Source organism: Abramis brama (assembly GCF_963993115.1).
Source record: "Abramis brama genome assembly, chromosome: 12".
In the NCBI taxonomy this organism is placed as follows: domain Eukaryota; kingdom Metazoa; phylum Chordata; class Actinopteri; order Cypriniformes; family Leuciscidae; genus Abramis; species Abramis brama.
In genome coordinates, this window is record NC_139974.1 from 4,017,326 (window position 1) to 4,045,077 (window position 27,752).

A 27,752-nucleotide genomic window follows, 5' to 3' on the forward strand; every position below is an offset into this window, starting at 1 on the left:
AGACTTTTCCCGTAGCGTTTTCAACGCAGTACGAGAGAACTCTCGTAAGAGAACTGGTTTCATCTCCGCCCCCTAGTGGAGACAATCCCCAGATTCAGGATTCAGGAAGTCAGATGACTTACAGGAAAGTTACTTTCAGTTTAGTTTTTTCCTCTCGATCTCACCACTCGCTAAATGCTGTAATTTATTAAGTTTTAATGCCTGATCAAAAGACTCACGCCGAAGTTTCACTATGTAAGTGTTCATTATTTTTTTTAAATATATATCCAGTCTGTGTGTTTTTGCGTGATAAAACCGATGTGTTTCTGTTTGTGGAAAACTAACCCTGCTAATGATGCTAAGAAAATAAGTCGACATGTTTATGTTAGCAATAAATTCACAGATCCGAACTTATATGTTAAAATACACTTTTACACTTTTTATGTAGGTCTAATTTTCGGTTTCATAACTAAAAACCAAAGTTTCTAGAAGCCGCAGTGTTGTAACACATTTCTCTTTAACATCTGTAGTGTTTGTTTTAACTGTTTTTTTTTTTGTGCTGCACATGTTTCTTAAACTTTGATAATTTTCTGTGTAAATGAATGTCAATTACAAAGAGTGCTGTTGTTACAATCTCCCTTTATGTAATGTCATTTTTATTGAACATTTAATACCAATAAATGCATTTATTGGTTTACATAAATATCAATAGGAAACATTTTATTTTAAAATAGTTGGAAAAGATCTTGAACAAATATCTGTGTATGTCAGTCAGTTTCACAGATGTATTAAATGTGGGCTTACAGTAAACTGTCCCATTTGTACAATATTTGAGGCTTCAGTGGAAGAACATTAAACTCTAGTGTTACAAACTTCTCAGTCTGTTCAGACGAGATATTTCTGTTTTAAACACACACAGATGAAATACTGGAGCAAACGTGACAGATCTGACTGAAGAAGAGAATCTGCTGATTCAGATGATAGCAGTTCTGAACATTCATTAACATGATTGAAAATCACATTAAACCAGGAATGAAATGTCGATAATTTCTAATAATTAATGATTATAAATCATAAATCTGATTTGTTTTGTCTCAAAAAACACACTGAAGAAAATGTCCAATGAAATGTATTGTATTTGAGTGTGTGTGAATGAGTGTTTCTGATCTCTTACTCGAGCAGCTCCATGAAGACTGAATGAATCATGGACGACACACACACATTCAGACATGGAGATTCTTCTCCAGGATTCAGGTACTTCAATCTTCATATGATCTTAATGTTATAGAAGACTCATTTTCTGCACATAACAGGGTGTTGTGTGTGTTTGCCAGGGTTGGTATAGTGATCTGTTGTCTCTATCATATTCTGGTGCCGGGATATACAGTAGTTGGAGACACTCAGGGACTTTAAACACTGTCCAAAGACACACAGATACAGTAGACAGCTAGATGATATATGACATTATCCTTGGACAGTCTCATCACTCTTCAACACACTGTCTTAATAGACAACCTTCTCATGTGGGATTTATTTTCATGTTAAATCAGCAAAGTTGATTCTTGCCTCTATTCTGTTCTCTCTATTAAAGTCAGTTTAAGGGTGACAGATTTTTAGGGGGCGCTTGACTTTTTGGGGCTCAAAGCAGTCGCTTACCTTTGCCTAATGGTAAGTCCTCCTCTGTGTGTACACACACTGCCGACACACATTTATGTTCAAACACCATGTAAAGGTGTATTTTGCATTATAGGTCCCCTTTAACTCTTTACCCGCCACTGAGGGAATGTTTTCACTGTTATACGGTAGGGGGCGCTATTACACATCTCCTGAAAGAGTATTAAAGGAACACTTCGACTTTTTGGGACTTTGGCTTATTCACCTTATACCCCAGAGTTAGATAAGTCCATACATACCTTTTTCATCTCCGTGCGTGGCGTAACTCTGTCTGACGCACCCACCGCTAGCCTAGCTTAGCACAAAGACTGGAGGTAAACGGCTACAGCTAGCATACTGCCTAGAGCCCTGCACGGGGCAAAACACCCAGCCCTAACCGAGACCTGGCCCGTGGTGTTCAAGCCCTAATCCGGCCCCAGCCCGAAAACATCTGCAATTTTTCAGCCCGAACCCGACCCAAGACCAACATCAATATCACTTTGAGCTCTCTCTGACGCGCGCTCTCTGATGCGCACTGTCTCTGCTAGACGCACACACATACACACACACGCTACTAGGTAAAATTTTATTATAGGCCTCAAACATAACTACCACCACCGACAATTATGCCCACAAATATTAATACAGACTGTCCATTACAGAGAAGCATAAGCATGCAGAGAATATTTTATAGCCAAATGTGATCCAGCAGTAAATAAAGATTTATGGCCTACCTTTTTTTGATGTCAAGTAACTTTACTGAAGAACGTTTCAAAGAACTCTACGCCAACTGGCTAACGTTAAATAATAATACAAATATAATAAAGAAAAAAAAATCTGTTGAACTGAGTAGGTTCATACACTGTTTATTTGTGATTTGTTGAGAAGAGAAAAAGAATAGCATCCACTGTTGAAGGCTTCAGGCTCGGTAATCAAATCAAAACTCTTTCAAAATGCAGCTTTTCCTGAAGTATTGGGAACTTTTAATGACTCCTTACGCTCCAACTTCTCCCTGATGCTCTGCATGGTCAACTGTCATCTAATGCATTGCACGCGCGTTGCGTTACTCACGTAATCGCATATTGCGTTGCATATTTATAATATTATCAATATAACAATATTTCATACAGTAGCCTGCGCTCTGCACGTATATAATGGGCACGATGAAAGGAGAAAAGCTAAATGAGTCTGAGTCCGACCAAAGCCCAATCTGCAAAAAAAAAAAAAATTGACCCGACTGCTCCCAACACGCCAACATGTTCCTATTTACATGTTGTGATTTGTATAGTCACAGCGTGTACAAATAACATGGTCACATATTCTCAGAAGGCAAAGCACTGCTAACTTGGGCGGAGTGATTTGCTCGCAGCGCCTGAGAAGCCCCGTGGCGAGGAGCAGAGTTCGCTCAGAATTGGAGTAAATCACTCCGCAGAAGTAGCAGTGCTTTGCCTTCTGAGAATAGGAGAGGTTCCAAATTATTCTAGAGAATGCAGAAATTTTTATTTTCCTCCCTTTCCTTCCTAAAATAGAGACAAATGGCATTGATTCAATGCGTGACTCACTGAGTTTTGTTTCCCGCGACCGCGAGTTCCTCGCGCTGTGGATGCTGACCAGCGCTGGCACTGATGCCATTCATGGTAAATACCCTTTATTTTAAACGTTAAAAGGATGACAGGACAAATATTTAACTTTCCTTGGACACGGCAACCTTTCTACAAGTATGACTTGACCTCAAAGACAGACGCAAGTAATCACACGCGCTCAGTCGATCTCTCTTATTCACTGTCTGTTTAGGCTTAAAGGGTACATAACATACACAGTTTCACCTAATCTCATGTTAATCTTGAGTACCTATAGAGTAGTAGTGCATCCTTCATATCTCCAAAAAGTCTTTAGTTTTATTATATTTATAAAAGAAAAATACAGCTTTCCGATTCTCTCCGGAAAAAGCCGAGCTCCTAGAGGCGTGCCGTGGGCGGAGCTATAGAGTCAACATATATTCACTTATGTGCTGATTTCCAGCAAAAGACAGAAATCTGATCCAGTTGTACTTACATGAATGGGGTCTTTTATCACTGGGACCGCTCCACGTTTTAATAGCAAACGATGTGCAAATCCAGCGTCGACCTGGGCCTTGTTAATAAAACGTTCGTCACTGAAATGACCAGAACACACAACCGCACTTGCTACACTCCGTTGCTGCCCCGGAAAAACAATCTGCATCCACTGTTCCTGTAACGTTGGGTTCTTTGGGAAGCTGAACACGGTAAGCTTTCCCTCACATTCAAAAACACACTTTGGAGACATTCTTGAACAAATCCTATGCAGCGCTGCCGATGATTTCCTGTTGATGTGCGCGGTCTCGCTCTCCTCTGGTCGGCGTGTGCGCGGGCGAGCTTTTCCGAGAGAAATGCTCATATAAGGAGTTCCACTCTCGTCTACGTCATTAGATCCACGATCGAAAAAAAACAGACGAAACTTGTACCAACCCGTAAGTAAGATTTTCGGCACAGAAATTCTCCTAAATTTTTTTAAACTTTGGCCATGTTTAGCATGAGAATCCATCTCTTTAACACTGTAAACAACTCTGAATACATGAAACACCATTGTACCCCCCCTTTAAGTGCAAATCCACGAAGCCTCTGTACAAATCACCATGATAAAACCATGATCACCACGTCTTATTATCATTATTAACTTATTTAACATTCAATACACATGCACGAAGTTCAAAACAAGAATGGTATAGCCTTATGAAAAAAGAAAAGATGCGAATATCGCGGTTTGCTGTGGTTACTTGAATTCCTCTGCGGTTGGCTTGTCAGTAGCGCGGTATTGCGATATTGTGGTTATCGCGACAGCCCTAGGTGATGCATTCATGTAACCGGAGGGTGACGCTGCCAATAACGCACATAACAGCTGTCACAAAGAACCGGCAAAAGTAATGATTATGAATGTGTCAAATATATCAATGAGACATTTTAATGGAATAACTAATGGAATAATATTGTTAAATTCGCTGATAATCGGGTGACCAGATCGCAAAACAGAATTAAAGCCGACAAAGCTATGGGTTCACGCACAACTCTCTCATTCGTCATGACGTTATAACATTTTGTCTCGTCTCGTTTTGGTCAACGAAAATGAAGAGACATTTTAGCATAGTTTTTATTTTGTAAACTACATTTAGTCTTGTTTTTATTCATCAACAATATTGCATTATACATTTATTTTAGTCATCGTCACATGACCAGCATTTACGTTCGTCTCGTCTCGTTTTCGTCAGGTGATAAAGGTTCGTTGACGACAATATTTCGTCATAATTTTCGTTGACAAAAGCAACACTACAGCCAATACAAACCAGCACAGATTCGGCTACATAATAAGGAGCTTAAATTATTATTATTGTTATTAAATGTCATCGTGTTGTGTTGTTGGGTGCAAGAATCGACGGAGTACAGGCTCCAATTTGAAATTTTATCGCACAATGTTTTCTAAATGATTGTGATTATTTGTGAATCATCTATGATTGTATACATTGTTTTGATTGATTGTGACTAGACTTTTTGAAGAACCTGGTAAGAAAGTGTAACAAATACATAGTTAAAAAATGAATATGCTGTATCTGGAATTTTTATTTCTAGAAAATATTAACATCATTAAAATTGCACCGTAATGTCACTCTTTACATTGTCGTCTTCTGTCTGGCCATGGCGCTGGCTAGGCATAACTGCGGATCGTAGGCTTAGGCTACCACACAAGTCTTGTGACCATTTAGTACAGCTCTATCGGGTAGGTGTAGAAGTCAGGCCACTCAACCGGAGGTAGCGTTAACGTTAATCCTGTCAGATCGTCCATCCATTGAATGAGCATGTATGCCGGGTCAGCCAATCTGGGATGTCCGTTAAAATTAACTTTTGCAAATAACAATCGCGGTCCTGGACAGTGAGTGACCTTGCACATTAAGATAAAATCGGATTTTCTCCAGCCATTGTTAAAAAAACAAGCTAACAAAACTTGTAAACTAACGTTAGTGAAGCGGCCAGAGGAATCTTTCTGCCTCCAGCTAAGCTCCGCCCACACAAATACATCACAATGTTTACCAACTGTAAAAGGGTCTATAGAGTACCAAAGATTGTCATTCATAAAGGTGAGAAATTTAAAAAGCTCACAGAACAACACAGTAAAAAGTATATTTTAAACGTACGTCTGCGGTCGGGAGTAGCAGAGTCTGCTAATGCCTGTGTCTGCAGTGACCACTTCGTCAGAGGTACGTTAGCTAGCTAACTTGGTTTTTGTGTCTGTGTTTATATAGCATTAGGTTGTCGTTAAATGTTCATTTATTTAGTAATGATTATTAAGTTACCGGTAGTCTAATATGGACTTCATTGGGACTTTTTAGGCTGCCCTAGCGCTTTGGGTGACGTTGAGTCGGTAGACTGGGCTCCGACGGTCAACCTCGGTTACCAAAAAACTAAGCCCAAATCAGAGGCATCTCTTCAATGAGAGCAGAGGATGAAGCTCAAGGAAGACCAACAAAGACCGTCTGAACGTGCAGAGGCTACGTTGCAGGACTAGATAGTTAGTGATGTCAACAGCCTCCACTGTCGGCAAATCCTTAAGTTCTACCGAAAACTCACTCATTCTCACGAGGAACGGGTCACGTCCAACATATCTGTTAATTAACTCCTTGTATATATGTCTTGAACTGGATCTAAATCCGTACAATACGGACTCTCCGCAACTGTTTCCTCCATAGACGTATTCTCCATGTTTACTTCCTCCGTCTAGAATCGCCGTGACTGAAACCCAGCAATTGCACACATTTACCTGGATAATCCTTGAGGTTCCTCTCTCTGTTATGATTCTTGCTGATGCGCAGCGGTGTCCAATCTGTCTACATCTTCATGTACGTTATTATGACTCCTCTGTGTGTACACACACTGCCGACACACATTTATGTTCAAACACCATGTAAAGGTGAATTTTGCATTATAGCATTATTATATTATATCTTTAACTCTTTACCCGCCACTGAGGGAATGTTCCGGCTTTCCATGTTTTCACTGTTATACGGTAGGGGGGCGCTATTACACATCTTCTGAAAGAGTATTATCTCCTGATCAAAGCACAGGCGACGAAGGTGAAAAAACGAGCGATCTCATATGTAATCATATCATCAGCATCATCATCATCAATCGGCTGCAAACAAAACGGGTTTGCAGTCGGTCACAAGTTTTCTCCATTCTGTTCGATTACTAGCAGCTCTTCGCATCTCGTCAGCAGTTGGTGGCATGTCGTTGTTGATTAGTTTGCCGATGTATGTGTGATATAATGTGCGTGGCTTTCCTCGGCTTCATTTGCCATGTCGTTCTTCGGGCGCATATAACACATATTTGTTAATTTGGTCGTTTGGGTCTCTTCTAAGTGAGTGGCCGACGAAGCGTAGCTGTCTTTGTTGGATTTGAAGGATAAGCTGGTTCTTTTCGACTGCTTTGTATACAGCTTGGTTTCTTATTCGATGCATTTTCTTGATGCCAAGCATGATTCTGTAGCAACTGGTGGCGAAGCTGTTGAGTGAGTTTTGCATTTTCTGGTTGATGATCCAGCTTTCGCAGCCGTACAGGAGGATGGAGATGCACGCTGCTTCAAAGATGTTTAGTTTGAGTTTGATTGGAAGAGTTTTTGATAGAAATACATCCTTCATTTTCCAGAATGCTCCCCACGCTTGTCCTTTTCGCGCTCTGATGTCTGCTTCGCTCGACGCGATGTAAGAGCCAAGATACTTGAAGTCTTTTGTCCACTCGATTTTTTGTCCGTCGAGTTCGATGAATTGATGTAAGTTGATCGGCATCTCTGGCCCGGCAAGCTCTTGGTTGCTAAATGCTTCCGTCTTTTTAATGTTGACCTCAAGTCCTACTCGTTTTGCCCACTTTGCTGTTGTTTGAAGTTGAGCTTGCGATTTTTCTAGATTTTGCTTCTTGTTGTTGTCGCCGCCCTCGAGCAGCGCAATGTCGGCGGCAAAATCGATGTCGAACAGTGAGGTGGCTGGATATCTCGATGATCTAGATAGATTTGTCGTGAAGCCATGTGAGCCCGTTGATGTTGCATGCTCTTGTTCTGCTTTCTTTAGGACGAAGTCTATGACGATGATGAATAGAAAGGGAGCTAGTGTGTCTCCTTGAAGAACGCCAGTTGAGATGTTGAACTGTTCTGATAGCTTGCCCTCGACCATTACTTGACTTTTTGAGTTGTTGTAGATAGTGCGAATCACTCTTACGATTTTATCAGGAATTCAGTAGTGTCGCAAGATGTCGAACATGACGTTTTGTATGAGCGAGTCGAACGCTTTCTTAAAGTCGACGAATATGATGTAGAGGTCTAGGTTCTTGTCGATGGCGCCCTCGATTATTCGTCTAAGTATGTGAACTTGTTCGGTGCATCCTCTTCCTCTTTGAAATCCTGCTTGATTCTTTCTTATGATGTCGTCGACTGGTTTTCTTATTCGATTAAGAAGAACTTTATTGTAGACTTTCGCCGCGATCGACATCAAGCTGATCCCTCTGTAGTTATTCATCAGTGTAAGATCGCCTTTCTTGGGCAATGGAACGATGAGACTGATGGTGAATTGCTCTGGTGCTTTTTCTTGCATGTAGACATCATTGCATATGTTACACAGCTGTCTGACTGCGTGATGACCTCCGTATTTGAGAGCTTCGGCGGTAATGGGGTAGTCGCAACCTGGTGATTTGCCATTTTTGAGTTCGTCTACGGCCATTTTGACTTCATCGAACGTGAATGGGCCTATATTGATCTCTAAGTCTTTGGTAGCTGGCTCGATGTGTAGATGTTCCGTGACTGTTTTGTTGTTCAGTAGAGTTTTGAAGTAATTCTGCCATTCGTCTAGCAGTTCCTTAGGAGAATTGATATCGCTACCATCTGTTTTCTTCATTTTATGCTTGTTTATTGGTTTTGTTTTGCCGCTGATCTCATTGATAACTTCCCATGTGGTTCGTAGCCTGTTTGCTTTCGCAGCTTCCTTGAGACACTCGAGTTTCTCTGATAGGAAGGCGATCCTGTCCTGCTGGTCGGGTTGCCACGTCCAGATTCTAGACTTCTTGTGCGGGAATCTGAACTGAGCAGATCATGTGTTTGTTGTCTCGCAGAACTCTACAAGTCTACTGCCATTGTCGTTCGTCTTCTCGTGTAGGGCATGTTTGCCTACTGCTCTCGGGTTCGATATACTGCTGTCGAGGCCGATTCTTGCGTTGAAGTCACCTGCGATGACAAGCATGTTGTGTGGTGGTACTTCTTGTGCGCACTTTAACAACTTGGCATAGAACTCGTCTTTCTCTGCTTTTGGCTTTTCTTCGGTTGGTGCGTATGCAACAATGACAGTTGTTGATGGATTGCCAGCGAAATTCGCTTTCATTATTCTGTCTGACACTTTAGTTGTTGATGTCATAGTTTTGGCTGCTTCACTGTTTGTAAGAAGGCCGATTCCTCCGACATGATTTCCCTGAGATTGTTTATTGTTGTAGGTTTCTGTATAGGTATTGATGTTGTCTGAGGCTGGTAGTCTATGCTCTTGTACTGCTACAATATTTTTGTCTTCACAGCCATGGATGAGCTGGTGAAATCTCTCTGATTGTTCGAAAGTTTCAGGTGTTGAGAGTTTGCCGTCTTTGTTTGTTCTGCGTAGCGTTCGGACATTGTATGTTGCTACATTGGTTGTTTTATGATGGGAGAAATGGCGGTGGGAAGCCGAGTTGGTGGTATTTTTGTTGTCCTGTGTTATCGCTGCGTTGTCGGGTGTATACACCGTCATAAGCGAATTAATCGCACAGCGACGCGACAAAGGCGGTTTGCTGCCCGGAATGGGTACTTCTTTTGTGACTTTCGAAGTAGTTTTATTTAAGCCATGCGGGTTACTAGCCCTGCACAGCCGATCGCATTTTTTACGTCGTGCGCATGACTTGGCTGATTGCATCTTTTGATTTTCGTCTCAGGATGGGCGGTGAGGTCGCCACATTCTACGCCAATGTATGTATGTTCTATGTTCTATGTAATCATATGCTTATGTAAAATAACACGATCATCAACATTAAACAGCATATAAATCAAAACTAGTATGTAAATAAAACTGGTCTGTTCTTTCTTTTAATAAATTGCATGTTCAGATATTCATTCAAAAAAATATTCTGGGGACCATGAAAATGTTGTGAAAATGGTCAAAAACGCTGGCGGTGGCTAGTAACTTTAAACAGAAAAAGCTAGCGGGGAAAGAGTTAAAAGAAGGAGTTTATTTTCATGTAAAATCAACCATATTGGTTCTGGTAGAGAATAACTCTATTATCTCTATTCTGTTGTTGTATTAAAGTCAATGTGAGGGTAAAAGAGCAATCTCTCCGGAGCCCAGCTGTGTGTCCATGAAGAGTGACGCGTCTATGATACAGCCAATGAGATTTGAGGGAAAACACACATCAACTGATCTGAGGTACAATATCTTTGTTTAGACAGACAGAGACCACAGACACACACAAGTAATGCATGTATGGCATAATTGGGCAAATATTCACTTATTATCAAAATACAGAAATAGGTGATGATATTGTGTAAGCATGTATAACTCAGTGACTCACACTATTATAAAGCTCTGCAATAGCAGGAGTCGAGCACAGGATCAGGTCTCCTCTCACAGCTGATCCAGAGCTTCAGTCCTGATGTTTCACTAACATCTACTGACACACAAAACACTGATAATCTGGACCAGAACAACACTGACAAACTCAACCAAACTAAACACAACTACATCACTTATTGAGAAACACAAACACAACAACAGATTAAAAAACAATGGTAAAAGATGGATGGATTGATTCTCTATGTGAGGTTTATCCACATGCACTGTAATATAATTAAAGGTTGTCTAAGCGATCCCGGGAGATGTTTCTTCTTGTTGACATTCGAATTATTGTCAAACAAAACGGAGGCTAGCTAGACCCTCCCTCCTCCTCATCCGCGCACTAACCCCCGAACCCCACCCCCACATCATTCTTGTCGGTTATTGGCTGGAACAGTTTGTTGTGTTTCGTGCTGCGGGTCGCTCTGTTTGTTGCTCAGTTTGTTTTTGTTGCAGTTTGTGGAGCCTGTGGTGTCTACAGAGACCGCGTTTTTTTACAGTGTGTTCAGGGGACAGGCAGCTAGCGGATAGTGAGGAGATGTTTGCGGTATGTGACAAAAAATGTTTTGGCCTAAAAAACGCGTGACATGACTTAGAGCACCTTTAAGAATTCTTGTCTCTGTTCTTTTGTTTCTATTCTATTGAAGTCAAAACCACAGGGAGAAATCAATCTCACCGGAGCCCAGCTGTGTGTCCATGAAGAGTGACGCGTCTATGATGGAGCCAATGAGATTTGAGGGAAAACACACATCAACTGATCTGAGGTACAACATTTCATAGATAGATAGATCTTCTCGAGTTACATGCTCTCAGACAGGTTTGGCTCTCAGACAGGTTTGTTCTATCCATTTATTTTAATAGAGGAAAACAAGATACATTTATTGAATTGAACCACATAGGCCCTCAAAAATATCAAAAAAAGATATCAAAAGACAGTTTTGCTAAGAACTGAAATCTTAAAGGATATCTTTAAAACTTCTTGAGCTACAGACATGCAAACTTTGGAAAAATACACATGACAGCTGCTTCAGAGTCCCAATTTTAAACCGTCACCATTTGGCATATGATGCAACAAACAAAGGCGTAATTTGCGAGTTGGACATGTGGGACATGTGCCCACCACTCTTTGATAGGGTCGATATTGTCCACACCACTTTTTTAAACATCTCGCAGCACGGATGTCCCTAATACACACAAAATATCTCCAGTTGACTAGCAAGAGTGTTAATTTCAGTAGTTTGTGTTAATTTCATTCTGGTGCTGGAATGTGGTGTTTTTGAACTCATGCTGAGTGTGTGTTGCCGCTGTTGTCAGTGTCAGAATGATCTCTTGTGTCTTCACACAGACAACAGACGAACACTTCAATTACATGATTAAAACATTAAATACAGACAGGGCCATTTCAGTCCATTTTATTAATTCCCCCTTACAGCTTAAACACTCAACTTGCATGTTTCTGATCATCATCTATATAATTAAAAAATATTTTTTTTTTATACTAATATTCAGCTGCAAAATATACTTGTGCTAAAATACAATGTTATGTTAAAGAGTTAACAGGAGCGTTGAGGCGCTCATTGGCACCGCTCTATCTGGCTCTGTATGAACACTATATGAATTCTTGTCTATGTTCTGTCCATGTTTGTCCATAATTAGTGAACAGTCTATGGACACTGAAGAAACATTTAGGGGAAGACACATGTCATCTAATCTGAGGTACAACATTTCTGTCATAAAGATATTTTACTATCACTTTTACTTTAATTTATTATGCAATCTAACCATTTATTCTTTCAGTTGTGATTCTCAACTGGTCCAAAGCACATTTAAATCAAATCTGCTGAAGAAGTTTCAGTGTCTGTATCAAGGAATGGCAAAGCAGGGAAACCCAACACTCCTGAATGAGATCTACACAGAGCTCTACATCACAGAGAGTGAAAGTGGAGAGATCAATAATGAGCATGAGGTGAGACAGATTGAGACACAGTCCAGGAGAGCAGCAACAGAGGACACACCAATCAAATGCAATGACATCTTTAGACCTTTACCTGGACAAGACAAACCCATCAGAACTGTGCTGACAAAGGGAGTCGCTGGCATTGGGAAAACAGTCTCTGTGCAGAAGTTCATTGTGGACTGGGCTGAAGGGAAAGAGAATCAGGACGTCCAGCTCATATTTCCACTTCCTTTCAGAGAGCTCAACTTGATGAAGGACAAAACACTCAGTCTTTCAGATCTTCTTCATGTCTTTTTCCCTGAAACAAAAGAAATGGAAATATCCAGTGGTGAATATAAAGTGTTGTTCATCTTTGATGGTCTGGATGAGTGTCGTCTGTCTCTGAACTTTAAGAGCGAAGTGAAACTGTGTAATATATCTGAATCAGCCTCAGTGGACGAGCTGCTGATGAACCTCATTGAGGGGAATCTGCTTCCCTCTGCTCTCATCTGGATCACCTCCAGACCAGCAGCAGCGGATCTCGTCCCCTCTGAGTGTGTCCATCGAGTGACAGAGGTACGAGGCTTCAATGAGCCACAGAAGGAGGAATACTTCAGGAAGAGAATCAGTGATCAGAGTCTGGCCAATACAATCATCACACACCTGAAGTCCTCGAGGAGCCTCCACATCATGTGCCACATCCCAGTGTTCTGCTGGATCTCAGCCACTGTTCTAGAGGAGATGTTGAGTGAAGCAGAGAGAGGAGAGATTCCCAAGACTCTCACTCAGATGTACACACACTTCCTGATCATTCAGACCAACATCAAACATGAGAAGGACTATAAGAAGAGAGTGAAAGATGAAGACATGATTCTCAAACTGGGGAAACTGGCTTTCCAGCAGCTTGTGAAAGGCAACCTGATCTTCTATGAGGAAGACCTGAGAGAGTGTGGCATTGATGTGACAGAAGCATCAGTTTACTCAGGATTGTGCACTCAGATCTTCAGAGAGGAGTTGGGCTTGTATCAGGGGAAAGTCTTCTGCTTTGTTCATCTGAGCATCCAGGAACATCTAGCAGCTCTATATGCACACATTTACTTTACATATAAGAATAGAAATGTGTTTGACAACAACAAACAAAGTTTCTTTACTAAAATCTTAAACCAGATGAAATATCCTTCATTATCTGAGCTGCATCAGAGAGCTGTGGATGAGGCTTTACAGAGAAAGAATGGACATCTGGACCTTTTCCTGCGTTTCCTTCTGGGTCTCTCATTGGAGTCCAATCAGACTCTCTTACGAGAACTACTGACACAGACTGGAAGATGCTCCTACAACAAAGAGGAAACAGTTCAGTACATCAAACAGAAGATCAGGGAGAATCGCTCTCCAGAGAGATCCATCAATCTGTTCCACTGTCTGAATGAACTGGGTGATGATACACTGATGAAGGACATCCAAGATTATCTGAAATCTGGAAAAATAGGAGGAACCAAACTCTCCTCTTCACAGTGGTCAGCTCTGGTTTATGTGTTGCTGACATCAGAGCAGAAGATGGATGTTTTTAATCTAAAACAGTTTATTGGAGCCAATAATAGAGCAGATGAAGTTCTTCAGAAGCTGCAGCCTGTGGTTAAAGAGTCCAGATCAGTTCAGTAAGTCACTCTGACAACAATCATTACACTGATAAAACTTGATCATATTTATGATTTTAGCATGTGTTTTCTAACCAAAGCAATACTGTAATAGGAGAAACTATATATCTTAAGTAACCCTTTACAATAACAGTACATGAATAATCATATCCTAATACCTGAATTAATAGTTATTTCAACATGAACTCATGATTAGCGAAGATATGAACTAATCATGAACCAATGTAGAGCTATCCTTAACTACGACTAGACCTAAACTAAATCAGCCAGGCTCCATAATAATAAATAAGTACTCTGAATTTGAATCAAACATGATTTAATACTCTCAACGTTGTGTGTTTCTCTCCTGTGGTGAATAATGAATGATATACAAAAAAGAAATATACCAAAAAAGTTTACCATCAAGTAACTGAAAAAGATGTTTAATCTTAATTAGATTCTTTCCAAAACTTCTGAGGTCATTTTACTTTTGATAGTATAAGAAATTATGTTCTGTTCCCAACAACTTCCACTCCAATATATATATATATATATATCAAATGTTCCTTCACTTAAAAGAGCTTAATTATCATATAGAGACGATTATATCCAATCTCAGTAATATGAAAATAGTATCACAGAGGCACAGGTGTCACCTATAGTTTGGGAGTGACAGAGGGCAATCGAGAACCATCTTGATTAAAGGGACTTCAAACAATCTTATCACTTTAACCTTTGACTGTTCTTATTTGAAAGAATAACAGAGAACCTTCTGTGGGACATTAGGGACCATGGGGTGTCTCAATTTCATTAACATACAGACCACAGCTGTTGCAAGAAGAGCAACTTCATTTACATTAAGACCAGGATAAAAGGTTTAGGATTGGGTATGTTAGGGGTTCATTCTGACGCCGGTGAACCCAAGGTGCTTTGTGTACCTTGCCACTGCTATGCTGTAATAAACTTCATTTTTGAGATCTTCGACGTCCACATCATTTTTTCTTACAATAGTGTTTTATGGTGCGTATTTCGAAAGTATGTCATATTTGTCATAAATCATAAGAGACTGAAGAGTGTCATTGTTCTCCACAGGTTGAGTAATTGTGGTGTTACAGATGAAGGTTGTGCTGCTCTGACTTCAGCTCTGAGATCAAACCCCTCACACCTGAGAGAACTGAATCTGTCATGGAATAAAGTAGGAGATTCTGTCAAGAAGCTTTATTATCTACTGCAGGATCCTCACTGTAAACTGGAGATACTCGAGTAAGATTTTATAAAAGTCTCAATGTTGTGTGTTTCTCTCCTATGGTGAATAATGAATGATATACAAAAATAATATATACAAAAAAAGTTTACCATCAAGTAACTGAAAAGGATGTTTAATCTTCATTAGATTATTTCCAAAGCTTCTGAGGTCATTTTACTTTTGATAGTTTTTGATAGTGTTTTATGGTGCGTATTTCTCGACACCTTTAAACTTATTTTGATTATTCTCAGGTTAGGTAAAGTACATCAAATCTGTCCTAAATCATAAGCATCTGAATTTTCATTCTCACAATCTATAGGTCAGAAGACTTCTTCATGATCTGTTCAGTTCAGTATTTTAGAAATCAAAGACTTTTGGCAGACGAGCTTTTTAGTTTCAATTAAATATAGGTTTATTATTTACAGGTTAACTAGTTTACAAAAAGGCATACTTGTAACAGGACAATTGCATATTTTCCACAACAATAGTTATAAGCATGATTGGATGATGTGAAGAGGTGATAACTGCTTTCATATACAAATCTGTTGAGGAGAAATTCATATATATCTTATCATTTATATCAGTGTTTCCTGAACTGAGAGACTGAAGAGTGTCATTGTTCTCTACAGGTTGAGGGATTGTGGTGTTACAGATGAAGGTTGTGCTGCTCTGACTTCAGCTCTGAGATCAAACCCCTCACACCTGAGAGAACTGAGTCTGTGGGGGAATAAAGTAGGAGATTCTGGAGTCAAGCTGCTCTCTGATCTACTGCAGGATCCTCACTGTAAACTGGAGAAACTGTGGTAAAATTTGATAAAATGTCCCAACATAGTCCTCTATTTTAATGGTAAATAATGATTTCCAAACAAACAAAAAAAAAATCTACTGTGAAATTGCTAATGGGAATGTTGATTTTATTTGCATTAGATTCTTTCCAATGTGTCTGACATAATTTTACAATATTAATGATAGATTAAACATGACTGGATGATGTAAAGATGTGACAACCGTGTTCATATACAGATATGTTGATGATTTTTGGGTATTTGCATAAAAAAATTATATTCGGTTACACTTTATTTTAAGGTGTCATTGTTACAGTGTAATTATATATTTAAGTACTGAGTAATATTAAGCAACTACATGTACTAACTATAGGGTTAGGGTAGGATTAGGATTTGGTTGAGGGTTAGTTGCATGTAATTATGCATAATTTACTGTTATTACTATGGTAAGTTCATGTAACATATGTAACAAGGACACTGTTAAATAAAGTGTTATAGAATATTCTTGTAATTTTTATGATATGGAGACTAACTAATCAAGCAGTTTGTAGAAGCGGGTCTGAACCTTAGACTGGACCTGTTAATGGTGCCGTGGATTAAGTCTCTGATTGTGAAGTTCTGCTGATCTGAGCTGTAGATCCTGAACTGAGAGACTGAAGAGTGTCATTGTTCTCTACAGGTTGTGGGGTTGTGGTGTTACAGATGAAGGTTGTGCTGCTCTGACTTCAGCTCTGAGATCAAACCCCTCACACCTGAGAGAACTGAATCTAATTGGAAATAAAGTAGGAGATTCTGGAGTCAAGCAGCTTTCTGATCTGAGGAAAGATCCACATTATAAACTGGAGACGCTTCTGTGAGTAGTGATGATTACAACTGTTCATATTTTAATTGAAAGTTAATTTAGTTTCTTAGTTTACTTTCATTGTGATGGTGAATTACTCACTATAAACATGTTTAATAAGAGTTTAATTCATTTATTTTTTCATTATAGTTTATAGCAACAATCAAATATCTTCAAGTTTCTTTTTATTTCAAACAATTCAATATTTTGCTTTCAATATCATTGTCAATGTCAATTGCAATAAAAGATAATGGTAAATATTGATCACTAGATTCTTTATCATAAATAAAACTTACCCAGTGACACAGAAAGAGGACAGTCATACAGGGTTATAGATAAGCTTTAACAATCGTGTATCTCATTATTATATTATAATCTCTCACTTAATCATCTAAGTAGTTTCTTTTAGTTTTTCTGAAGTTGATAATGCAATAATGTCGCACACATTTGACTGTCTGTGTTTTACTTACAGGTTTTAGATGTTAGTCTGAGCTTCTCTGGATCAGCTGATGGAGAATAAAGAGCCTCTACAGACACAATCACATTCAAGAGACTCAACAGACACAAACCCACAGTGATCATCACACACACAAGTGTTTGTGTAACTTTACAGAATGATCCAATCCTTCATCCAAAGTCAAACAAGGAAACCTTCAACCAGATGAACTGGATAAATATTCTGAATGTTCAGATCCAATCTGACCTCTGACCTGTAATGCCTCAATCATAATCATACACTGTTTGTTCGTTGGTCAGAGGAGAACTGAGCGACTGAGTCTGGTTTCTGCCAAGGTTTTCTTCTCCATTCTGACACTGATGGAGTTTGAGTTCCTGCCACTGTCGCCTCTGGCTTGCTTAGTTGGAGACACTTAATATTCAACAATATTATTGATCTGCATTGACACCATTATATGAGAACTGAACTGAGCTGGACGATGACATCACGGTTTTCTCCAGAGCGGCTGTATAGATAAATGAACTAAAGTAGTAACTTTTTTACAACAGAAATGAATCAACACTGAACTTTCTTAAGCTGGACTATGACAGTATTTTCTTCTAGATCTGTTGTACAGCAGGAACAAACTTTGTTGCATTATTTTCCTGTTATCACTGTAAAGCTGCTTTGAAAAAAGCGCTTTATAAATAAAGGTGACTTGACTTTTGTTTCTACAGAAGTGACATTTACACTGCAAACGCTCTACTACAAACATCTCCATATATAATATTTATTTAATGACTTAATTTGAATAATTCGGCCCACCAAACATATTCAAATGCCTTTGATTATAGTAACATTCACAATTAAATCATCTATTGCCTTTTAAGCAATGATACATCACCACTGTTAAATGTTACATAAAAATCTATTTTTTTAATTTGAACTCATAATCTATGGACACCTTTCAGTAATAAAATGGTTAATCATGTTTTCATGTTCAGTTGCAGAATATACATTCTCATATGCTGTCTTTAATCTATTGCCAACTCCACATTAAATCTTCTATATGAATGATTAACTGTATTCTATTATAAGTCGATTCAGCCGTCAGAGATGAAACTCAGAGTCCAGCTGTGTGTCCATGAAGAGTGACCGTTCTGGACAAACCAGTGAAATAAACTGATCTGAGGTACAGCATTAATGTCTGGATGGAGAGATAGAAAGAACTAACTAGATCTTTCTATGTGAGGTTTATCTGTCAAATTAACTATATTAATGCTTGTCTCAATTTTATTATCTCTCAAATCAAATCAAGTATATTTGTATAGCGCTTTTTACAATACAGATTGTATCAAAGCAGCTTCACAGTATTAAAATAAAATAATACAACAAAGTTTGTTTCTAGTGGAATTTATTGATTGATAGAATCAAATTAAATATCCCCAAAATATCCCCAACTGAGCAAGCCAAAGGCAACAGTGGCAAGGAACCGAAAAACTCCATCAAGTGACCTAATGGTGTCCTAAAACTCCATCAGGTGACCTAATGGAGAAAAAAAAAACCTTGGGAGAACCCAGGCTCAGTCGGGGGCCAGTTCTCCTCTGGCATTTATGAACTAGAGGCCGGATTGTAGTTTGAAACTGTGAGATTAACAATATTATATGAATGCCTGGCTAAAAAAGATGCATCTTTAATCAAGTTTTAAACTGGGAGAGTAAGTCCGAGTAACGAACAGTATCAGGAAGGCTATTCCAGAGTTTTGGAGCCAAATGTGAAAATGCTCTCCCTCCTTTGGTTGATCTGGATATCCTAGGTATGACCAAAAGCCTCGAATTTATTGATCTTAAAGAGCGCGATGGATTATAGGGTGATAGAAGATCCGTTAAATAGACTGGAGCTAAGCCGTTTAGGGCTTTATAAGTCAGTAGCAATACCTTATAATTAATACGGAACTTTATAGGTAGCCAATGTAGTGATGATAAAATCGGTGTTATATGATCATATTTTCTTGATCTAGTAAGAACTCTAGCGGCTGCATTTTGGACTAACTGTAGCTTGTTTATTGAGGATGCAGGACAACCGGCTAATAAAGCATTACAGTAATCTAGTCTCGAGGTCATGAATGCATGAACTAACTTTTCTGCATCAGAAACTGATAGCATATTACATAGCTTAGCAATGTTTCTAAGGTGGAAAAAGGCAGTTTTTGTAACATACGAAATATGATTTTCAAAAGACAGGTTACAATCGAGTATAACACCCAGGTCTTTTACTGTAGAGGATAAAGTAACAGGACATCCTACGATGTCAAAGTTGTATTGTGAGAGGTTCTGTGGGCGGTTTTTTGAACCGATAAGTATTACCTCTGTCTTGTCTGGATTTAATAAAAGAAAATTACGCGTCATCCAATCTTTTATATCTTTAACACACTCTGTCAATTTGGATAAATTAGCGTTTTCATCCGGCCGTGATGAAATATATATTTGAGTGTCATCAGCATAACAATGGAAACTAATTCCATGTTTCCTTATAATATTTCCAAGTGGCATCATATATATTGAGAATAACAGAGGGCCTAACACAGATCTCTGCGGCACTCCATAGTTTACTGGAGTTATGATCGATTTTTCTCCATTTAAATAGACAAAATGGTAGCGGTCAGATAAGTATGATCTAAACCAGCTTAATGCTTGTCCTTGAACACCAGTATAATTTTGTAGTCGATCTAAGAGTATTGTATGATCTATAGTATCGAACGCAGCACTTAGATCAAGTAAAACTAGTATTGAGATACAGCCTTGGTCAGAAGCTAAGAGTAAATCATTTGTGATTTTAACGAGCGCAGTTTCAGTGCTATGATGCGGCCTGAATCCTGACTGAAACTTTTCATAGATATCATTTTCTTGCAAGAAAGAGCCCAGTTGAGTGGACACAACTTTTTCTAGTATTTTAGACATAAAAGGTAGATTTGAAATGGGTCTATAATTTGCTAGATTATTATGATCTAATTGTGGTTTCTTAATGAGAGGTTTTATAACTGCCAGTTTAAATGTTCTTGGAACATGACCTAAAGATAAAGCTGGAAATCTGTTCTACTATATTACTTATACTAACTCACAGTACTTTTACCTCTTTAATTTGTGGTAATCTATTATTGTAATATTTTGTTCATGACTCTATTAACTCTTTCCCCGCCATTGATGGAAATTTCCAGCTTTCCGTTGTAACACTTCAAATTAAAGACAAAATGAAACACAAAAAATAAGGGGGAACCACATCCAAGTATATTTGCCAAATAACAGTTCAAAACAAATGTATACCAATAATTTTTTTTTTTTAATGAAATATACAACCACACCAGAAATCAACAATAGGCTTACGCCAGGAGGAGGAGGGCACCCACACTTAGGTAAAGTTGGTTTTATATTCGCACATTCGCGGACTTCCGCGTTCAATAACTCGTGAACTAAACGTCGTTGCTACACAAAACACCTATCACATATAACTACAGATTAAACATCAGAAGCTACAACATAATTTTCCTCAAAACGATCTTTCCTTCTCACTGGACAAAATACATTGATCTCTATGCGCAGGCTGCTAAGAAGGAACCATCTGCAAAGTGCAAACCCGAAGGAAAGCTCATTTTAAGAAGAAGATTTAAATATTAAAACAAAGTTATTTGTGAAGTATTCAGAATATTCAGCTCACAAGATATTGAACGCAGAACACCACAAATATACGAAGCAAATATAAAAAGCAATACCCAAGTTGCAGACTTGATCATGTAAGACCTTCACTATGAACATAGTCAAGTTTTAAAAAAAATAAAAATAGTTTCAGGTTTGATATTTGCTGTGTATTCACCTAGACTGCTTTAGTGTACTTTTGTGTAGGCTATTGTACATACAGTACGCAAAAATGTTTTATGTAAAAGTTACAATTATTCACCAAAGAGATTTTTTCATGTTCCAAAGGTTGTAGTATGTTCCTACTGACCAGACTGACTTACTACAGGTGGAATTTTCACAGTATCTCCCTTACTGTACGTTCAGTATACAAATATTAATTTTAAAAAAATTACAGTAATTCCCCTGTATTTTTCCTGTTCCAAAGTCTGTAGTGCTTTCTTATTGACTTACACTATCCCACACTGACTTACTACAGGTGAAATTTTGACAATACCTCCCTTACTGTACGTACTGACAGTGTTTACTTTATTATGACCGCCGCTAGCGTAGCTAGCGAAAGCGGTCATATAGGGATTGTCAAAGTTTTTTTTTGTTTTTTTTTCCCGTCACCTACTGAATTTTCCGTCAACGATACCAAGGACACCGAAGCACCGGGGAACATGAAATTTGGTGGGCATGTAGCCCCACTAGACTTTTACGGAAAAATTTCGTTTGGTCCCCGGGGGCCACCCCCCCCCCCGAGCTGGGGCCCCCCAAACCCCAAAAATGCAGTTTTTCCTACATAACTACCTGAACCGTGGCACCGAGGATGACAAATTTTTTATGGTATGTTGGTCTTAAGGGCCCACATCAACCTAGCCCATAATCGATTGTCAAAGTTTTTTTTTTTTTTTTTTCCGTCACCTACTGAATTTTCCGTCAACGATACCAGGGACACCGAAACACCGGGGAACATGAAATTTTGTGGGCATGTAGCCCCACTAGACTTTTACGGAAAAATTTCGTTTGGTCCCCGGGGGCCACTCCCCCCCCCCGAGCTGCGGCCCCCCAAACCCCAAAAATGCAGTTTTTCCTACATAACTACCTGAACCGTGGCACCGAGGATGACACATTTTTTATGGTATGTTGGTCTTAAGGGCCCACATCAACCTAGCCCATAATCGATTGTCAAAGTTTTTTTTTTTTTTTTTTTCCCGTCATCTACTGAATTTTTCGTCAACGATACCAGGGACACCGAAACACCGGGGAACATGAAATTTTGTTGGCATGTAGCCCCACTAGACTGTTACGGAAAAATTTCGTTTGGTCCCCGGGGCCCACTCCCCCCCCGAGCTGGGCCCCCCCAAACCCCAAAAATGCAGTTTTTCCTACATAACTACCTGAACCGTGGCACCGAGGATGAAGAATTTTTTATGGTATGTTGGTCTTAAGGGCCCACATCAACCTAGCCCATAATCACTCATTTGTGATTTACGCCACTCCCATAAAAAATTAAAATGCAATATTATTCTACTTTAATCGCCCCTATCTTCAGTTGAGATGTTCAGAACTGCACCATATTTCATGTGTATGATTAACTTGACATCCTCTGGGGGTATGATAAGTTTCGTAGAATTTCATCCATGGGGGGGTATAAAATAAATTCATTTATGTGCACATTTAGTGACTGTACACTCATCGGCCTGTAGATGGTGGTGTTGAGCGAAGGGTTGCTGGTTTAGGATGATACTGTCAAACACACACATGCAGGAATACAAACAAACGCAAGCATGCACACACACTGACATCCACACGCACAGACACACACCCATACACCCATACACACACATACAAATCCACATGCACAGACACACACACACAAACACACACGCGCACACACATGTACGCAGGCACACATACACGCACAGACACACACACACACAGACACACACAGACACACACATACACAAACACACACACATACACACAGACATGCACATACTACTACTTTTTTTAGGTATATACATAAACACGCAATACAGCCAAATTGCTCCACGTCATTTATTTTTGTGGAAAGCCAGTGCAGGCCTGAGCGGCGGTCATATTTTGTACCGCCCTGCGGTACATCTAGTTCTTATTAAAAATTCAACCATCAAGTAGTATCCTAATAATTTCTGTATTCATTTTCTTTTAGGTGCATTCCAGTGTGTGCCCTTGGGTTGTGTTCACATGCAAGGGGCCTTTTGATGATAATTGTCTTGGGATTGTCTTGGGACTCCTGGAAACTCCATCTGCATACATTCAGTGTTTTACAGCCAATTGGTCAAACACAAAATCTTGAACTGTCATTATTTCTGGAAGACCCCTTAGGACTTTCACATATAAAACTCTTCGTCTCTTTGTCCTCTTTTTCTGGACCTTTCCATCATGGCTGTATCTTCTGTATCTCGTCCGCAACACATAGACGGTAATGATGGCATTTTTCTCCTTTCTTTTGCAAAGCTCTTTCTAATACATTTTCAATTCCTCTCTACTCTGCCACCATCATCTGCTTAATAAATGCTTACAACCTTCAGTGTGGTATGCTTTTCTTTAAAAAACATTTTCATAATAAAAATATTTATAAAACAAGTTACAGTGTTTTCCTTAATAAACCAGCTTCATAATAAAAATCTTTATAAAACAAGTTCAGGTGTTTTTCTTAATAAACTATTTTCTCAATATATGGTTACAATGATTATTAATACAAGTGTTTTACACACTGTAAAAGAAAAGTTGACTAAACTTAAAATTCTAAGGCAACTTGCTGCACAGATTTTTTGAGTTGACTCAACTAATAGAGTTATTCAACTGGAGATGTTATAGTCGAGTCAACTCAACTATAGAGATGTTTTAGTTGAGTCGACTCAAAAAATCTGCAGCAAGTTGCCTTATAATTTTAAGTTAAGTCAACTTCTTTTTTTACAGTGCAGTAAACACTTTCTTAATAAATTGTTTAACAACTACTTATGGTACCTTTCATTATAAAACCACTTTTTTTATTAGTTACAATTGTGGTTTACTATGACCCATAAATACTTCATATACAACAAGCCATTATTACAATAGAATAATTGCATATTTCACAACAATATCCACATATCTTCATCTATATATCTGTCTTAGTTGACTTGTATAAGTTTGAGGGTCAATTTATACATAATTTCACCTTATTTTCATCAAGTGAACATCTCATTTGTATTTCTTTAGGGAGTGGAGTAAAGGGGCATATTATCGTTCCTGCTTTCCTGGAGTGAAATGTTTTATCAGCCTGTTTAGGTGGACTGCTCTTCTGATAATGAGCTCAGGCCTTCTTCAGCCTCAAAGAGAACTGTTGTTTGTCAGGCAGTGTTGTGTGTGTGTGTGTGTGTGTGTGTGTGTGTGCATTTTTTATTCTTTGCAGGTTCAGAACTTTGTGATATACAACATTCTTGGACCCTGAAAGAAGGTCACCATGGACTTAAATCTCGGAAATGGACGACAAATATTCTGATTAACGGCGATATACCCACTTAGCTATCAAAAATGTATTATTGTTTAGACTTTATGTTATCTTAGCCAATCAGAAGTAAACGATTATGTAATGCATGTCCTTGAAAAAGGTATAATTGTGTGAGATTTGTTTGTAAGGTAGAGTTGGCTTGCGACCTTCTCGTGACTTTGACGCTGGCTCTACCAGTTTAACTGCAAACTATTCTTCAGTAAAATTTTACTTATTTGATTGAATTTCACGACTCCTGGTCTTCTTTCATCATATCTGGTCCTGGGTCTTACAACTGTACATTATTACATGTGTTTATTACATATGTTTTTGTAATAAACTGTAATTCACCTATAGTGTGTTTTTATATTTATATTCAATGGTTGTAGTACTTACCTAGTGATCAGACTGACTTACTACAGGTGGAATGTTGACAATAACTCCCTTACTGTACGTACAATAAACGAATACGTTTCCAAAAAAATTACTGTAATTCCCCTAAACTATTTTTTCCTGTTTCAAAGGCTGTAGTGCTTTCCTAGTGACCTGACTGACTTACTCCAGGTGAAATTTGGACAATAACTCCCTTACTGTACGTACAATAAACAAATAAGTACAAGAAAAAATTACTGTAATTCCCCTAAACTATTTTTTCCTTTTTCAAAGGCTGTAGTGCTTTCCTAGTGACCACACTGACTTACTCCAGGTGAAATTTGGACAATAACTCCCTTACTGTACGTACAATAAACAAATAAGTCCAAGAGAAAATTACTGTAATTCCCCTAAACTATTTTTTCCTGTTTCAAAGGCTGTAGTGCTTTCCTAGTGACCACACTGACTTACTCCAGGTGAAATTTGGACAATAACTCCCTTACTGTACGTACAATAAACAAATAAGTCCAAGAAAAAATTACTGTAATTCCCCTAAACTATTTTTTCCTGTTTCAAAGGCTGTAGTGCTTTCCTTGTGACCACACTGACTTACTCCAGGTGAAATTTGGACAATAACTCCCTTACTGTACGTACAATAAACAAATACGTTTCCAAAAAAAAATACTGTAATTCCCCTAAACTATTTTTTCCTGTTTCAAAGGCTGTAGTGCTTTCCTAGTGACCACACTGACTTACTCCAGGTGAAATTTGGACAATAACTCCCTTGCTGTACGTACAATAAACAAATACGTTTCCAAAAAAATTACTGTAATTCCCCTAAACTATTTTTTCCTGTTTCAAAGGCTGTAGTGCTTTCCTAGTGACCACACTGACTTACTCCAGGTGAAATTTGGACAATAACTCCCTTACTGTACGTACAATAAACAAATACGTTTCCAAAAAAATTACTGTAATTCCCCTAAACTATTTTTTCCTGTTTCAAAGGCTGTAGTGCTTTCCTAGTGACCACACTGACTTACTCCAGGTGAAATTTGGACAATAACTCCCTTGCTGTACGTACAATAAACAAATAAGTTCAAGTAAAAATTACAGTAATTCCCCTAAAGTATTTTTTCATGTTCCAAAGGCTGTAGTGCTTTCCTAGTGACCACACTGACTTACTACAGGTGGAATTTTGACAATACCTCCTTTACTGTACGTACAATAAACAAATAAGTTCAAGAAAAAATTACAGTAATTCCCCTAAAGTATTTTTTCATGTTCCAAAGGCTGTAGTGCTTTCCTAGTGATCAGACCGACTTACTACAGGTGGAATTTTGACAATACCCCCTTTACTGTATGTACAATAAACAAATAAGTTTAAGAAAAAATTACAGTAATTCCCCTAAAGTATTTTTCCATGTTCCAAAGGCTGTAGTGCTTCCCTAGTGATCAGACCGACTTACTACAGGTGGAATTTTGACAATACCTCCCTTACTGTACGTACAATAAACAAATAAGTTTAAGAAAAAATTACAGTAATTCCCCTAAAGTATTTTTTCCTGTTCCAAAGGCTGTAGTGCTTTCCTAGTGACCAGACTGACTTACTCCAGGTGGAATTTTGACAAAACCTCCTTTACTGTACGTACAATAAACAAATAAGTTCAAGAAAAAATTACAGTAATTCCCCTAAAGTATTTTTTCATGTTCCAAAGGCTGTAGTGCTTTCCTAGTGACCAGACTGACTTACTCCAGGTGGAATTTTGACAATACCTTCTTTACTGTACGTACAATAAACAAATACGTTTAAGAAAAAATTACAGTAATTCACCTAAAGTATTTTTTCCTGTTCCAAAGGCTGTAGTGCTTTCCTAATGACCAGACTGACTTTCTACAGGTGAAATTTTGACAATACCTCCTTTACTGTACATACAATAATCAAATATGTTTATAAAAAGTTTACTGTAATTCACCTAAAGTATTTTTTCCTGTTCCAAAGGCTGTAGTGCTTTCCTAGTGACCAGACTGAGTTACTACACATTAATTTTTGACAATACCTACTTTACTGTACGTACAATAATCAAATATGTTTATGAACATATAACAATTATATTATGCTTATAATATAAGCTTGTTTTGATGAGAATTGGGTTGTAGCTCGTTGTCGAGGTTACTGTAATTGTAAATAGGTGCCGTTTATGTTTTAACAATGTTTAGCTCAAGAATAGGGAAGCTCGAATAGCCTGTGTGAATATTGCCAACTTCACTGAACTCCTTGAGTTAAGCACTGACCGCATTTCTTTACATTTGAGTCCAAGTTTAAACACAATGAAACGCTCCATTAACGTACGGAGCTCTGAAATATGGGAAGCCAAACAAACCAAAAGTGGGACGAGACAGCGGGGGTTTACAGAGCTCGCGCCGCGCTGACATGTCATCTGAGCGGTTCAATGGTCCGAGCCGCGCGGCCGATTCGTCAGCGCAGCGCGGACGTGTTTCCTAGCGACACCCAATGGGCAGCGCGGCGCGAACAATCCTCACCAGCGCTGCGCTGACCAATTTATACAGCGCAGCGCAAACCATACATGCAAATAAATGTACAATAAAGAAAGCCCTCCTTCCTTACAAAAAATTTGTTCTCTGCTTAAGTTTAGGAGTTTTTCCCTACAGAAGACAAAGAAGAAGAAAGACAAGATGAAATGCATACATTTCTTATGTTTATTATCTTTAATAGTGTTAGTAAAGAGTAGTGTTGTGCGTCGATACTTTGAAGAACTGCACATATGTATAGAAGCTACGGAAAGAGCTGTACAAAGCAGAAACTTCAATGACTTTCAATCAGGGGCGATTCTAGGATTTTTTAAACTGGGGGGCACAAAAAGGGCCACAATTAATACAGTGGGGCCAATCTTATGTTGTGTTTATATGTAAAACTGTAGATATTTTTAATGGCATTTATTCAATGCTGTAAATAAGAACAGTCAAATTCAATT

At 38.6% G+C, this 27,752-nt stretch overlaps 1 protein-coding gene and 1 long non-coding RNA gene across 2 annotated transcripts in view; both read left to right on the forward strand.

The window, feature by feature from the left end:
- Positions 1–27,752, forward strand: part of LOC311093927 (uncharacterized protein) — a 188,929-nt gene that overhangs the window by 141,380 nt on the left and 19,797 nt on the right. Inside the window, exons 10-11 of the mRNA XM_084131599.1 lie at positions 14,978–15,148; positions 15,761–15,934. Of these exons, the coding sequence (XP_083987725.1) occupies positions 14,978–15,148; positions 15,761–15,934 (345 nt within the window). The remainder of the gene's footprint in view (positions 1–14,977; positions 15,149–15,760; positions 15,935–27,752) is intronic.
- Positions 221–7,041, forward strand: LOC311094035. The gene is made up of 3 exons (XR_014608537.1): positions 221–234; positions 1,162–1,233; positions 6,035–7,041. It is a non-coding gene; the product is annotated as an uncharacterized lncRNA (long non-coding RNA).